At 38.8% G+C, this 13,403-nt stretch overlaps 4 protein-coding genes across 4 annotated transcripts; 2 read left to right on the forward strand and 2 right to left on the reverse strand.

Annotated features, from left to right (window-relative positions):
• The first annotated feature begins 96 nt into the window (after positions 1 to 96).
• On the forward strand, positions 97 to 3,001 carry lin-5 (Spindle apparatus protein lin-5). Its single transcript, NM_063253.10, has 6 exons — positions 97 to 237; positions 284 to 901; positions 950 to 2,003; positions 2,052 to 2,166; positions 2,218 to 2,426; positions 2,535 to 3,001. Exons 1-6 carry the CDS (start codon positions 98 to 100, stop codon positions 2,862 to 2,864), a joined length of 2,466 nt encoding a protein of 821 aa, NP_495654.1. The 5' UTR covers position 97; the 3' UTR covers positions 2,865 to 3,001.
• A 943-nt stretch (positions 3,002 to 3,944) lies between these two features.
• ostb-1 (Dolichyl-diphosphooligosaccharide--protein glycosyltransferase 48 kDa subunit) lies at positions 3,945 to 5,693 on the forward strand. The gene is made up of 4 exons (NM_063254.9): positions 3,945 to 4,078; positions 4,146 to 4,642; positions 4,689 to 5,213; positions 5,263 to 5,693. Exons 1-4 carry the CDS (start codon positions 3,946 to 3,948, stop codon positions 5,443 to 5,445), a joined length of 1,338 nt encoding a protein of 445 aa, NP_495655.1. The 5' UTR covers position 3,945; the 3' UTR covers positions 5,446 to 5,693.
• Positions 5,694 to 9,600, reverse strand: ztf-17 (Zinc finger transcription factor family protein 17). Its single transcript, NM_063255.8, has 13 exons — positions 9,526 to 9,600; positions 9,341 to 9,421; positions 9,141 to 9,293; positions 9,002 to 9,090; positions 8,838 to 8,948; positions 8,484 to 8,789; positions 8,292 to 8,439; positions 7,622 to 8,050; positions 7,499 to 7,574; positions 7,295 to 7,453; positions 7,182 to 7,249; positions 7,020 to 7,127; positions 5,694 to 6,631 (listed from the first exon to the last, which is right to left on the reverse strand). The coding sequence occupies exons 1-13, from the start codon at positions 9,589 to 9,591 to the stop codon at positions 6,308 to 6,310; spliced, it is 2,118 nt and encodes a 705-aa protein (NP_495656.2). The 5' UTR covers positions 9,592 to 9,600; the 3' UTR covers positions 5,694 to 6,307.
• Positions 9,601 to 10,318: 718 nt separating this feature from the next.
• T01H3.3 (MFS domain-containing protein) lies at positions 10,319 to 13,331 on the reverse strand. The gene is made up of 12 exons (NM_063256.7): positions 13,116 to 13,331; positions 12,800 to 13,072; positions 12,660 to 12,753; positions 12,430 to 12,614; positions 12,237 to 12,379; positions 11,778 to 11,887; positions 11,640 to 11,727; positions 11,390 to 11,593; positions 11,194 to 11,342; positions 10,961 to 11,143; positions 10,807 to 10,892; positions 10,319 to 10,759 (listed from the first exon to the last, which is right to left on the reverse strand). Exons 1-12 carry the CDS (start codon positions 13,312 to 13,314, stop codon positions 10,623 to 10,625), a joined length of 1,851 nt encoding a protein of 616 aa, NP_495657.2. The 5' UTR covers positions 13,315 to 13,331; the 3' UTR covers positions 10,319 to 10,622.
• Between the last annotated feature and the right edge of the window lie 72 nt (positions 13,332 to 13,403).

Genomic DNA, 13,403 nt, shown 5'->3' on the forward strand with positions numbered 1-13,403 from the left:
GTGCGTCTTTTAAATATTCTTCGTTTATGTATGCGTTCTCTCTCGTTCTTTCGCTCAACCACTCGCATTTTCTTTGAATAATTACTCCTTCTGCAGAATGAGCGTGAGCACATCAGTTGTGAAGTCAATGCTACAATTGACGAACTATTTTGGCTCCAATTTCACACCGAAGACGGAGACAATCAGCTCATTAGCCGAGCTTTGGGAGAGGCACGGGAGTATGATCGCCAGTATGATGTAAGTAATAGCTCATTCATAAACAATTTCATATTTTATTTTTCAGGTCATGCGACACTCGGGAGTTTGGCACAGCTGACAAATTCTATGAAGTTATCTTCCGCAAAATCGCCACAACGAGTCTCAGCTTCATGACCGATTCATTGGAACCGAAGCTTGCAGCGAGCGGAGATTCACTGGAGATTTGCAAATTCTACGCTCTGTTTCTCGAGTATATGAGAAAGGATCACTCGGGAATGCTCACTCGCGCATTGGAGCAAGCGTCATCAGAGAATCGCGTCGACACAGCTGTGCTTCTTGATATGTTTTTGTTTTTCGACAACGTGTATTCGGAAAGTACCGCTGACGACTGGTGGGCATGTCTTCGGAGAGATGACGAAGATCAGGAAGCATCCAGTGGCTTCAGGACTCCGAAAAGGAACAACTACAGCTTGACATCATTGCAAACACCAACAGCTACTGCCCGGCGACTACGCACAGCTTCCTCAACTGCTCGGCGAAGCCCTATAGCGGAGGCTGTCGATTCCCCTACCATGAAGTTCATGCGAAGCGAGCGGGAGCTGAAGCAGTCTAAAGCGAGAATCTTTGGTTTGGAGCAAATGTTAGGAGACCTTGAAGATGACAAGACCAAGTTATCGGCTGAGAACAGAACTTTGAAGCTTTCGTAAGTAAAATGGTACATTGAATTTAAAATATGGAGAAAATATTTTAGGAATTCCGATCTGAAAAGCGACATCGCTAAACTGAAAGGTATCGCCGAGGAGGCACAATTTCGTGCTGAAGAATTGAGCTGTGATCTCGAAGCCAAAAAGGATGAAGTCCACAACATTCTCCAACAACTCAATGAATCTCGAATGACGTTGAGATCCGAGCAAAGAAGTCTGGAGGAAGCTGACATAAAGAAAGAGAATCTTACTGCTAAGCTGAAAACGGTGACCGAAGACAATGGGAAGCTCATGAAGCAGGCCAGAGAGCTTCGAGATCTCAACGACTATGAATTCGCTAGATTCCGTCAGCAGGAACAGGAGCTTACTGAGACTCTTCGGGCGACGCAGGACCAAATGGCTGACCTCCAGGAACAACTTACCGGAGTGGAAAAAATAAGAGCGTCTCTGAAATCTGAAAACGAGAGCCTTTCTGCCAGTGTTGAGGAGTTGAGTGTTGCTTCATTGAGAAACAAACAAGATGCTGACAACTCTAAAACTATGCTTTCCGAGGAACTGGCGCGTTTTGAAGAGACTGTGGACAAACTCCGACAAGAAAAGCTTGAAGCGTTGAGCATGGCCAACTCCAGAATCGATGCTCTTCGTTTGGAACACTCGGAAAGAGAGAAAATGATGAAATCCACGAATGCACGCCTTCAGGCTGACCTTGACGAAGAGAGGAACGAGAAAAAGCGCTTGATGAATCTCTGGAATGAACTGAATGAAAAGTCCCTGAATGTCGACAAAGCTGTACATAAAAGCAACGAAGAATTTCAGTCAATGGGTTCTTGTCTTCAAAATGCGAAAAGACAAATTGAGCAGTTGGAAGTTGCGTGCAAGAGTAAGGACGATATCATCAAATTTCAAGAGGAGCAGAACAAACGAGCTGCCAATCTGATAAAGAATGAAAAGGCAATACGCGATCAGGCCTCAGCTCAATTTGCCGAGAAGTTGGCAATTCTCAAGAATTCTCTAGCGGAAAAAGAGAACGAAACAGTCACCCTTAAAGAAAACTTCGCAAGTGTGGTAATGAAGCATAAAGCCGAATTGGAGGAGAAAGAGGTTTGCTTGTTGAATATCAAATTGAATACAACATTACTTACTTTTTAGCTGTTCCTTCAATCTAGAGTGGATCTGATTCAACGTCTCGAGCACGAAGTTGCAGATCTTCGAGAGAAGGAAAGCGCCGAGATTAAGAAATCCACCTGGATGGGTGAGAGAATCAGTGAGTTCATATTTAACGTTTCGAAATTGAATTTTCAATCTTGTTTTTCAGAAATCTTCCAACAAGCTCCAATGAGAGGTTCGAGAATCAGATGCGGTTCGCCAGACAGCTTGCCAGACTTCCTCGCCGATAATGGACCAACAATTACCGAAGAAGAATTGCGAGCACAGCTTGCCACGTTCCCAAGAAAATCGATTGCTCCTAGTGTGGACGACAACGAATTCGATAAAGGAACACCGATTGGATTCAAGTCGAATATGGTAATCAGTTTATTATTATGCAACCTCAATTTTGTGAGACGAGACAATTTCTTATATAGACGAGACAATTTCTTACCACAAATATTGTCCAGAACGTTCAATTTTCAGTACGATGGACGTGAGTCAATTTGCTCTTTGGATTTCTTCGACCGGTCTAGTCTTCAACGTTCGTCGATGCGATCGGAATCTATCCAATTGGCATCGCCATCATCAGCTGGAGAGTTCAAGCAACCATTCACACCATCCGGAGTAACCAAGGAAAGAGTTGGAGTGCTCACTGCCAGAAACGAGAAAGTGAAGCCACACCTAAAATGCTCGTACGCCTCTGAAGTTGGAAGTACGAATTCGCCATCCGCAGACGAGGAGAATATCAAGAAGTCCAAGAAAAAGAACCGTCGGGATTCGATTTTTTCTGCTTTTTCGAGCAAAAAGCAGTAAAATATACTTTCATACATTGTAATATAACTTTTTCACAACACACTTTTGTTTTATGTTTTGCTCCGTGTTGTATCCTATTTTATCTATTTTACAATTCCTTTCCTAACGATCGCTGAGAAATGAAGAAGTTTCTTATTTTTTATGTGTTCTTGTGAAAATGATTGTTTCATCGCAGTTCTATTGTAAGAATCAGGCCCTTTTCCTTCACAAATCATCGTGCCGACCAGGGGTGTGCGGCGAATATTAGCCGAATTCGCCGTTCGCCGATGATTTTTTCGATTCGCCGAGTTCGCCGTTAGCTGAAAATTTTGAAAATCGGCGTTCGCCGAATTCGCCGTTCGCCGAAAAATCGCCGAATTCACCGTACGAGAATCGGCGAACTCGCAGAGCGAAATTCGCCGTTCGCCGAAAATTTCAAAAATCGGCGAGCGCCGAATTCGCCGATCGCCGAAAAATTCGATTCGCCGCACACCCCTGGTGCCGACGCGTCCCCGTTTGAATTGCCGCCCAGCCGCCGTGGTCGCATTCTCCGCGCCGAGACCCATCGTCGATAAAGGCTGCTCCTTTAACCGCCGAACGCCTAGATATATAAGCTGAGGATCGCTCATTCTGGATCATTTCTTAACCTTTTATAAGTTACGTGTCTTATTGCTCCTTTCTCCCGTTTACTTGTTGCGACATTGCCATACGTCTGTCCCTTTATACTAATAAATGCTTGTAAGATAAACCTCGCGTAGCTTGTTATGATAAACCCCACATCCTAAACCTTTACTCTATGGACGGCACCAAATTTGAAAGTATTATCCACATATTGTGTAGTTGTCGCAAAAGTTTTTTCGAATTCTCCTTTTCGATAGCTTCTCGTATAATAATTAGCTGGAATGTGTTTAATTAAAAATCAACGTTTGTTTCTTCTTTCTCGCCGAGAAGAGTTCTTGTTTATGCTGCTACGGTGCGTAATGTGTGCAATCTCACGTCACGGTGTTTGCGGTCCGTCTTCATTCGAATTTGACGTGGCACAATCGGCTCATTTTATACCAATTTTTGTCGTTGTGATTCTTTTAATTCATTGATTTTCAGAATGAGGTGGTTGCCGGGACTCCTGCTCATCGCTTCTATCGGTTTTCATCAATCATTGGCCGATAGAGTTCTCGTTTTAGGAGAAACTGCTGCTGTGAAAGACACTCATTCAGTTTTTCTCAACTCTGTTAAAGGTATTCATTGAACTATTTTCAACTGTCTCGAAATTTCTGAGATATATTTCAAGTACATATTTTACAGAGCGAGGACATGAGCTAACCGTTCGTGCAGCCGACGACTCTCAACTTGCCCTATTCAAGCATGGTCAGCTGATCTTTGACCATCTCTTCATTCTTGCCCCAGGGGTTCAAGTCTTCGGAGGATCCCTTTCTCCATCTGAAATCTCGAAGTTTGTGGATGCTGGAGGGAATGTTCTGGTCGCTGCTGGGTCTAACATTGGTGATGCTCTTCGTGAAATTGCTGCTGAACATGGATTCGAATTCGAAGAAGCTGGAACTTCTGTTATTGACCATCACAACTACGATCAAACTCTCGATTCTGGGGATCACACAACTCTCGTAGTCGGAAAAGATCAGCTCATTAGTGCGGAACTGATCGTTGGAAACTCGGCAAAGCTGCACCCAGTTCTTTTCAAGGGAATTGGATTAGTTGCTGGAAAGACAAATAATCTTGCACTGAGCATTGTCAGAGCATCTGGAACCGCTTACTCATATGATCCGAAAGCTGTTCGAGCTACGGTAATATTTTTATTTATCAAATACTCGTCCAATATATATTTTTCAGAATCCATCTATCGCCGGATCTCGTACATTGCTGGTCGGTGGACTTCAATCTCGAAACAATGCCAGAATTGTTTTCACTGGAAGTTCCGAACTTTTCTCCAATACCTTCTTCTCCGCAAAAACCAACTCCGTCAATCCTTCCGTACAAGGAGCTCAATCTGGAAACGCCGATTTTGCTACAGCCATCACTAGATGGGTGATGAAGGAGAGTGGAGTTCTTCGTGTCAAGACTGTCAATCACCACAAGAAAGGTGAAACTGTACCACCAGTTGAGGGTTATTTCATTACCGAAGATGTTGTTTACACCATTGAAATCGAAGAGTTGAAGAATGGAAAATGGGTTCCATTCCAAGGAAAGGACGTTCAACTTGAGTTTGTTCGCATCGATCCATTCGTCAGAGCAACATTGAAGAACAGCAATGGTCGTCTTAGCGTTGCTTTCAAGCTTCCAGATGTGCTCGGAGTTTTCAAATTCCTGGTTGATTACAGACGCGTTGGATACACTCATCTCTATGATGTGCAACAGGTTAGTAGAACGATGTACAATCTTTATTTGCATTACACATATTATTCAGGTGTCGGTTCGTCCATTGTGGCACACCCAGTATGAACGTTTCATTCGCTCCGCATATCCATACTACGCCTCTTCGTTCTCAATGATGGCGGGACTCGTGTTGTTCTCCATCGTCTATCTTTATCATAAAGATACGCCAGTCAAAGGAGCCAAGGTTCTGGATTCCGAAAAGAAGAAAAACTAAATGCTCTTTTTTCGCAAAGTTTGCCTCTTCGCCTACTGGTTTTTTCTCCCTCTCTCCTCAATTCGTTTTCATCGCCCGATTCCAATGATTTCTAACTTATTTATTTTTCTGCTTTTAGGTGATTTATATTCGTTCCCCTTTCTCCTACCAAAGTTTTTTTGTTTTAATGTATTCAAGTTTTATGTCCCAACTGGTTGTATTTCTTTAAAAGTATGTACTTTTGTGATAATAATAATATTTTTCATGTTAGAAGGATTTCATGTTTTATTCATAGGCGTAAACACAAAGAACAGAAGCTAGGGAATACGTTTGATATATTATTTCTTTAAATTTGGGTCTACACTTTAATCAGAAGAGAGGGTGAATGGATGACTCTGGTAATCTTTTGATAACCGAGTATATTTACATTGAAATGAGCATTAAGAAGATGAATATAAAGAAACAATGTAAAGGTAAAAAGAAACGTAGAATACAACCAACTTCCTAGCTTATATGACAAAGTGCAGAGAGGTGGGTACGGTATTTCTCAAAAAAGAAGATAACCAAAATGTATTGATCTACTGAAAATTGAAGATTATTATAAAAGATTGAAAATTGAAGATTACAATAAAAGATTTAATTCATAGTCAAAGCTTTCTTAAAATTAAAAGGGTAACACAACCTAAAAGAGTAAAATAGAAAGAAAAAACACACTACAACTAGAAATAACACACTGAACTAAAATCTAAAACTACACAACAGAAGAAAAACATGAACAAAAGATAAAATGACCAAAAAGGTTTAAATCTCTTTTAAAACAAAAAAAAGGAATCTAGCTAGACTGAAAGAGGAAGAAATCTAGCTATGTATATTCTATTTTACTCTAAGAAATATTGAGATTATTGTGACGATCGTTGAAATTAGTGAGTCCAAGTAGCTCATCGAATACGTCATCATCAAATGGTCCACTGAAATCAGTGGCCAAGTCCATACCGCACAGCGGATCATTAAAGTTATCTGGAAGATTTGCAGCGAGAATCCCATCAATATTAGAAGTAACTCCTGAAGCTTCTTCTCCGCCACACAAAATTTCATCGTCTCCTCCACCGAGTCCAAATAAATCTTCGGTTTTGAATTCTTCAAAGTCATCTTTCAAAATACTTTGAGTCGCGAGAGCATCTTCATCGTCCATTTCAATTTTGACTTTCTAAAAGCAGATTCGATTGAAAAAAGTCAAATAAATACATTTTCTATTAATCAGTTGCAAAAAATGCGAATTTTGACGAAAAACTACAGGACCCTGTCAAGAAAATTTTCGAAGCAAAATTTTAGAGAGTACTGTAGCTGAGATTTCCGGTTTTTCATGCAATTTTTTGAATTTCAGGGTTTAGGAGCAAAGTCGATGGAAATTCTTTAAAAAAAATTACGAAAGAACCAAAGATTGGGCTACTGTACATCTTAAAGGCGCACACCTTTTTGCGCAGCTTTCATTTAAAAAAATCAAGGGGATACTGTATTTTCTGGTAAAAATTGCAATAATTTGCAACGGGATTTTCCGATCACGGTTTATAATGTTTTTTTTTTCAAAAACTAACACTTTCGTCATACTCCTCAATACTCGAATTCATTTCGAGATTTTGAAGTTGTCCTCCATTGAAACGAATCGGCACAGCCTTCTTCATCGTAATTGATTCTAGCTCCTTCTGGAAAAACGTGAAATATTAAAAATTAAGAATATATTACAATAAAAGAAATACCTTTATAGTCATACCGGAATATGGAAGTCTGCGGTTTCCATTTATAGAAGGTTTCATTGTCATTGACACTAAACTTATTTTGAAATTAACAAGAGAAAACTAATTGTACTTACAATATGGGTTAGTGATTGGAATTGGTCCTGAATTGTTACGATAGCCAGTTCCATTAAAAGCAGCCATATCTCGATGATATTGTTCGAACCAAATTGGCATTTGTTCAATTAGTCCGTTTTCAGTGACGAGACGGAATCGTCCAGAAGATCCAAGATAGCCTATAAACTCAAAGATAACGGGAAAATTAACTGAACAGTACTTACTGCGAATAGTTTCAACATTTCCTAAAACATCGACACCTTCATTAACTGCGTCGACGATGGCTCCAATTGAAGCCAGCTAAAATTTCAACTTTACAATGAGATGAATTTCTGAAAAAATGAAACCTCATTCGATTCTAGAACCATTCTTGTGTGATCAATTTCATGTCCACTGTGATGAAGGCATCCTTCAATTTGTAGTTCGGAGACCGTCGGATTCTGCTTGATTTTCAAATAAGCCATACAATTTCTACCACACTTTATTGACGGTCTGGGTGGTCTCACGTATTTCTTGTTAGGTCTCTCCTTCTGATCACCACTTCTAGAACATGTCAGATAGTGAACTTGAAGTCCTCGTCCCCACTTTTTGGATCCTGATGAGACGACAAACTCGACTGCATGAGTCTCACGAAGAGAATCGAGCCACGATTGGAGCATTTCACGATTGGCAAATGTTCGTTTAACAAGAGGAGCTTCAATTCCGTGCGAGTCATACATATGACGAAGTAGGAGAGGGCGGGAATATGCGAATGTGTCACATTCACTACATTTCACCTGAAAAATTTATTTAAAGAGTGAGTAGCTAGAATGATGATTTTGATTCAAAACTTCCTAAATGGTCTGAAATTCAGAAATATTGAAAAAATGTACAGAGAAAGAATAAAAATGAATTTTCTTAAAAACGTGGAATTTGAATATCCTCCAAAACTTTCATTCAAATTCAGACTTTCTTAATTTTTCTCTGAATTTCAGAAGTACTTTTTGGTATTTTAGAAATAAAAAAAACCGAACTCACTCCTTTGGGTTTTGGCTGAACCAGCTGAACTTTCATTGCCTCACCAGTTTTGTCGTATATAACTGGCTGCTTTGGACCATGAACTAACATGTGTTTTTTCATTGACATTTCATTAGTACCACGCCAGAAGCAGTCTTGTTGGGGACACCTGAAAATTCACTTTATAATTTATATCAGATAACCTTAACTTACGCAAATCTTGACGTTTGCAACCGATTTCTCTGAAGCAAGTTATAGCTGGGCGATTTTGATGTCATGCATGGTTGAACCAACGGTCCGGACGATTTTAAATAAGGATCAGGTGACTCTGATTTTGGTGATTTATCAGCGTTGAAACCATCTCCAGTCAATTCGTCAGCTCCTAGATCGGCAATTTCATCGTCTAATTCTTCTTCAAAAACTACTTCTCCACCCATTGACATACATGCCGGAACAGTTGTAAAATGTTGTTTCGGTGGCTCTTGTGCTGGGACATACATGTTCGATGCGGGACGATTTCTATAAAATTTTGGAGTTTTAAAAAAATGTTAATTGCAATAAACTAACTCATCGAACTTATTGCCGTATTCTGCTTTTGGCAGACGATACACATATTTTGGAGCGCTGCCACTTGTATCAAGAGTCACACTTCCTGCTGACATTGAAGTTGCATGGTATCTGAAAATTGAATTGTGATGTTCAAATTTATATCGTCGCCGTTTTCTACTTACGATGGGGCTCGTATAGAAGAATTTATTGTAGTCAGTCTTCCAGTCATTTGATTACCTTTCATTCCAGGATTGTTACGACGAATGTAAATCTGTAAAGTTTTTAAACAGAATATCAGACACGTGTGCCGATTCTGCTCACTATTTTTCCACTCTCGTAATTCTCTTTCATCTTTTTCATATAATCTGGTGGTGGAAACGTCACTCCTGAACTACTTGTCATCGATTTCTGAACGCCATTGCCATCGGCAACGAACAGACGACGACGGGGTGCCAACCGACATGCTGGTATACTCTGGAAGACAATGTTTTACTAATATCCAGATTTTTGTTAATATTCACTTTGTAATTTGTCGGCGGTCGTTTGATTATTTTGCTTTGCTGCGACCGGAGTCCGTTGGACGAAGCGATTGTTGATGGTCCCTGAAAAATTTAATAAACTCATTTATTAAAATCATTTTTTTAAGACATAGAACATCTAATTTTCTAATGACTGTAAATTTGTATGTCAAACATATTTGAAATACCTGTACTGGTAAATGATAGTCATTTCCGTACGAATCGCCGTACACGGACGCCTGGTAGCGCAGCATGTGAATTACCTGAAATATGTAAATGTTTGAATCTACGATTGAACAATCAAAATGTTTCAACATTCGAATATAATGCAATGAAATTGTAGAAAATAGTGATCAGAGAACGAAAAATGTGTCAGAAACATTGGAAATAACGAAAGAAATGAAACATTTTGATAAGAGCTTATTGAAAAAAGAAGAGAAAACAGTCAATAGGGAACAGGAGGAATTTTTTGAGATTTTTTTCTGAATGATTATGTTTGCGTCGAATAGAAAAATGCTGAAAACTCAAATAAGATTAATTAAAGCTTGAACCATTTTCCGCGAATTTTTGATAATAATTGAAAACAACAAACGTTTAATGATCTTCGGTTTCTCACAGAAACATTTGTTTTTGAACAAAAAATGTGTTATTTCTATGAAGTGTTGCTGAATAATTCAAAGTTCGAACAAAACATGTTCTTTGAACTTTCTCGCTGCAGTATATTTTTTTTGGCCTAGATAAATATATTCTTTAGGAATAAAATTGTATTTATGCGATTGTTTTATAAAACTTAAAAACAGCATGAAAGTAATCAGTTGGCTCGAATGGCACACCACGAGTCGATGCCCGGCGAGCTCTGCAACAGTTGCCGAGTCCGCCGAAGAAAAAAAACGAATTGTCGTGAAGTGTGGCGCGGCGTGTACGTGATGCACACTTTAAATTCCACCGTAGTACTCCGCAAAGCCAGGCGCTCACGCTCCTGTTAACAAACATGTTTATTCAGTGAAAATCAGAGGACTTTTGTTCGAGAAAATTTATGTGAAAAAGCACAACAAAACAGCAGGAAAATATGGTACAGAAAGTGATACTACACGGGAAGGAACAAAAAATAAATTTGATAAAAATGGGAGAGCGATATGAATATTAAATTAAGATTTTATTATTGAAATAATGCAGTTTCGTTGACCTGAAAAACAATTTTGGTCAAATTTGGCAAACTATTGAGCAAATAATTAACAAGCTTTAAAAGCATGACCAATTATGAGTGTTTAAAGAAACAATTGTTTTATTTTTTTGATTCAACTCTTCGAATTTCGTAAAGTCCACACTCGTCTTGATTAAAATCGATCAGAGCTAGAGATTGCATTTTTGTAGAAGCTGCAAGCGGATCCCAAGACGAAGCAGCCCACGACGCTGATTTACCTGGAATATAGGAAATCGTGAAAATCATTAAAAAAAGTTCAAATTACCTCTTCCAAAAACTGCAAACTCGATGGCGACAGCAGAAAGAACGAAAAATAAGAACATTGTGACTTTCATCCATTCTGCCAGTTTGCTAAAAAATAAAAATGTAAAAGTGAATACTGAGCAACTTTTCGTCTCTTTACAAACTGAAATACTTACTTTTCAGTCACAGAATATGTAACAACCATTGGAAGAATCGAGAACGCCAGTCCAAATGGAACAGCACACATTGCCACAATTTGCTCGGCAAAAACTCTTCCAACGACGGTTAAACTTCTTACAAATCCAGCGACAATGGCCAAGCCAAATGGTAGCATTGAAATAAGAAGAAGCGAAAAAAGTCTGGAATTATTTTAAAGTATAAATAGAAATGAAAAATAGACGGAATTTACCCGGCTTTGGTTTGTAGTGAAGCGACGAGAACTATAGCGATCATCAAAATTGCGCCAATGGCAAATGCCGTGAAATTTAAAATTCTGACGATCTTTGTTGAAGGTTTGAAGAGGACGTTGAGAGAAGAAAAGATGATACATGATAACGGCTGTAAAATTATGAATGTTGAAGAAACATAAAAATTGTAAACCGTACCAAAAGCTGAAAAGGGAAACTACTGTGAATCCCAAGTCCTTCAACAACAAAAACATCGGGTGACGCCAGAAGAGATGGAAGATAAATTGAAAAGAAAGCAGTAACTGAGAAGAGACCAAATGCAGAAGTCCAGATGCTCCAAGCAGACAATGATCGGAAAAGTGAAGTATACGCATCTGCAAGTGCACGATTTGATCGTAATTCCTGAAATTAAAAATTATTTTCGGACATTTTAGAGCACAGAACTTACATTCACTTTTCCTGCAACAATTTTATTCAATTCAACTCCGCTGACCCATGGGTGGTCTTGTGGACGATCACGATAAAATATTGACCATCTGAAATATCGATAGCTTACAAATAACACACTTATTTTATAATAACTTACATCAGAGTGAGAAAAGCTAGAGTACCACATTGAATGTAGTAGACACTATCTAAAGAGATTTCAAGAGCGTGGAAATAGTGAGCAATTGGCCAAGAAACCACGGGCCCAATCTGAAATTGTTGGCGTATAAGAGTATATTACACAGACGTAGAATTTTGCGCGAAGAATACGGTACCTGGTCTCGACACGACAAAATTTTGTTAACTTCGAAAAGGCATGATCTTTTAAAGATCACTGTTTTTAATAAATTTTAATCGATTTTCATCGTTTTTCTCACGAAATTCATTTTTTTCTTTTCATGAATCGATACGAAAATACCATAACGTCGAAAGTTTGAAATCACCGTACTCCTTAAAGACGCATAATTGTTTCGCATTTAACTAAAAAATGTCGTCTCGAGACCAGATACCATACTTTTGGTGCAAATTGGGAAACTTGTGGATAATAAAGAATCCTTACCGAAAGAAACATGAACATTGATGTTATGAAGATAAGTTGTTCTTTCAAAGGTCCCCATTGAATCAATAAATTACCCATTACAGGGAAAACTGATGAAAACGAAAATCCAAGTAAGAAACGTGTCAGAAGGAGAAAAATGTAGCCTGTAATTAAACAGTTATTACATTTGAGAACTCAAAATGATGTAACTTACTTCTTTTCTGCACATACAGGAACAATAAAATCAGAATTGTAGATTGAACCATGCAAATCGAGAAGACTTTTCGAACGCCGAATTTCTTGATGAGATTTATAGTCACAAAGCTTCCAAAAATCACCCCAAGTCCAGATGCTGCAAACAATAAACCTCTTTGGAGGCGTAAGGGAAGGGTCTCAGTTCTGAATAAATATTATTTGGATTAGTTTTATTTTCTGCAGTCTTACGGTTCATTCGATACATTTTCGAAAAGTTGTTCGGGAATACTTTCAGATTTACCATCTTCTGCGTCTCTCAACTTTTTAAGAGTCCTTTCGACTTCTGAAAATGTTTTGGCATTAGTAATGTTGTTTTGTAAAAGGAATACCTCTGGCAACAACGTCGTCGGATGTTGTAGTTTCAACTTTTTTAGTTGTAGTTCTTACAGCACGAACGGTGGTAGTTTCCGGACGGTTTGTGATAAATATAGGTACAGGCTTTTCAGTTTCTCTTGTTGTTGGGGTTTCAGTGGTGATAACTGGTGCTGGTTTCTCAGTTGGAGGGAGAATCGGATGTCCTTCGTCTTCAGTTGATTCGTCGAAACGTACTACTTTTGAAGGAATCCTTGATTCAGATAGTTCTCGCTTTAGTCGATTATATCCTGGAAAGGTAAATTTAGTTCGATTACATTCATAAATTCTCACCTTTATATGAACTGCCATGTAAAGAATCAAGACCGGGTACAGGCCTTATCTCAACCTCTGAATCTAGAATTGTGAGCAGATTGAATAAGATGAGAGTCGAATAAAGTGCGGCTATACAGAACGTGGTAAGAATTAGAATTGGAAAACGTGCATTGTTGATGAAACAACAGCACCCAGCTGCAGGACGACCTCCTGCCATAGCATGGATATGGAAATCTGAATGGAAAAAAATAATCACTGAAAGAAAGAAAAAATAACATTATGAAATTATGTTGAAAGACAATTTGA

This window comes from Caenorhabditis elegans, chromosome II (genome assembly GCF_000002985.6).
Source record: "Caenorhabditis elegans chromosome II".
Taxonomy (NCBI): Eukaryota; Metazoa; Nematoda; class Chromadorea; order Rhabditida; family Rhabditidae; genus Caenorhabditis; species Caenorhabditis elegans.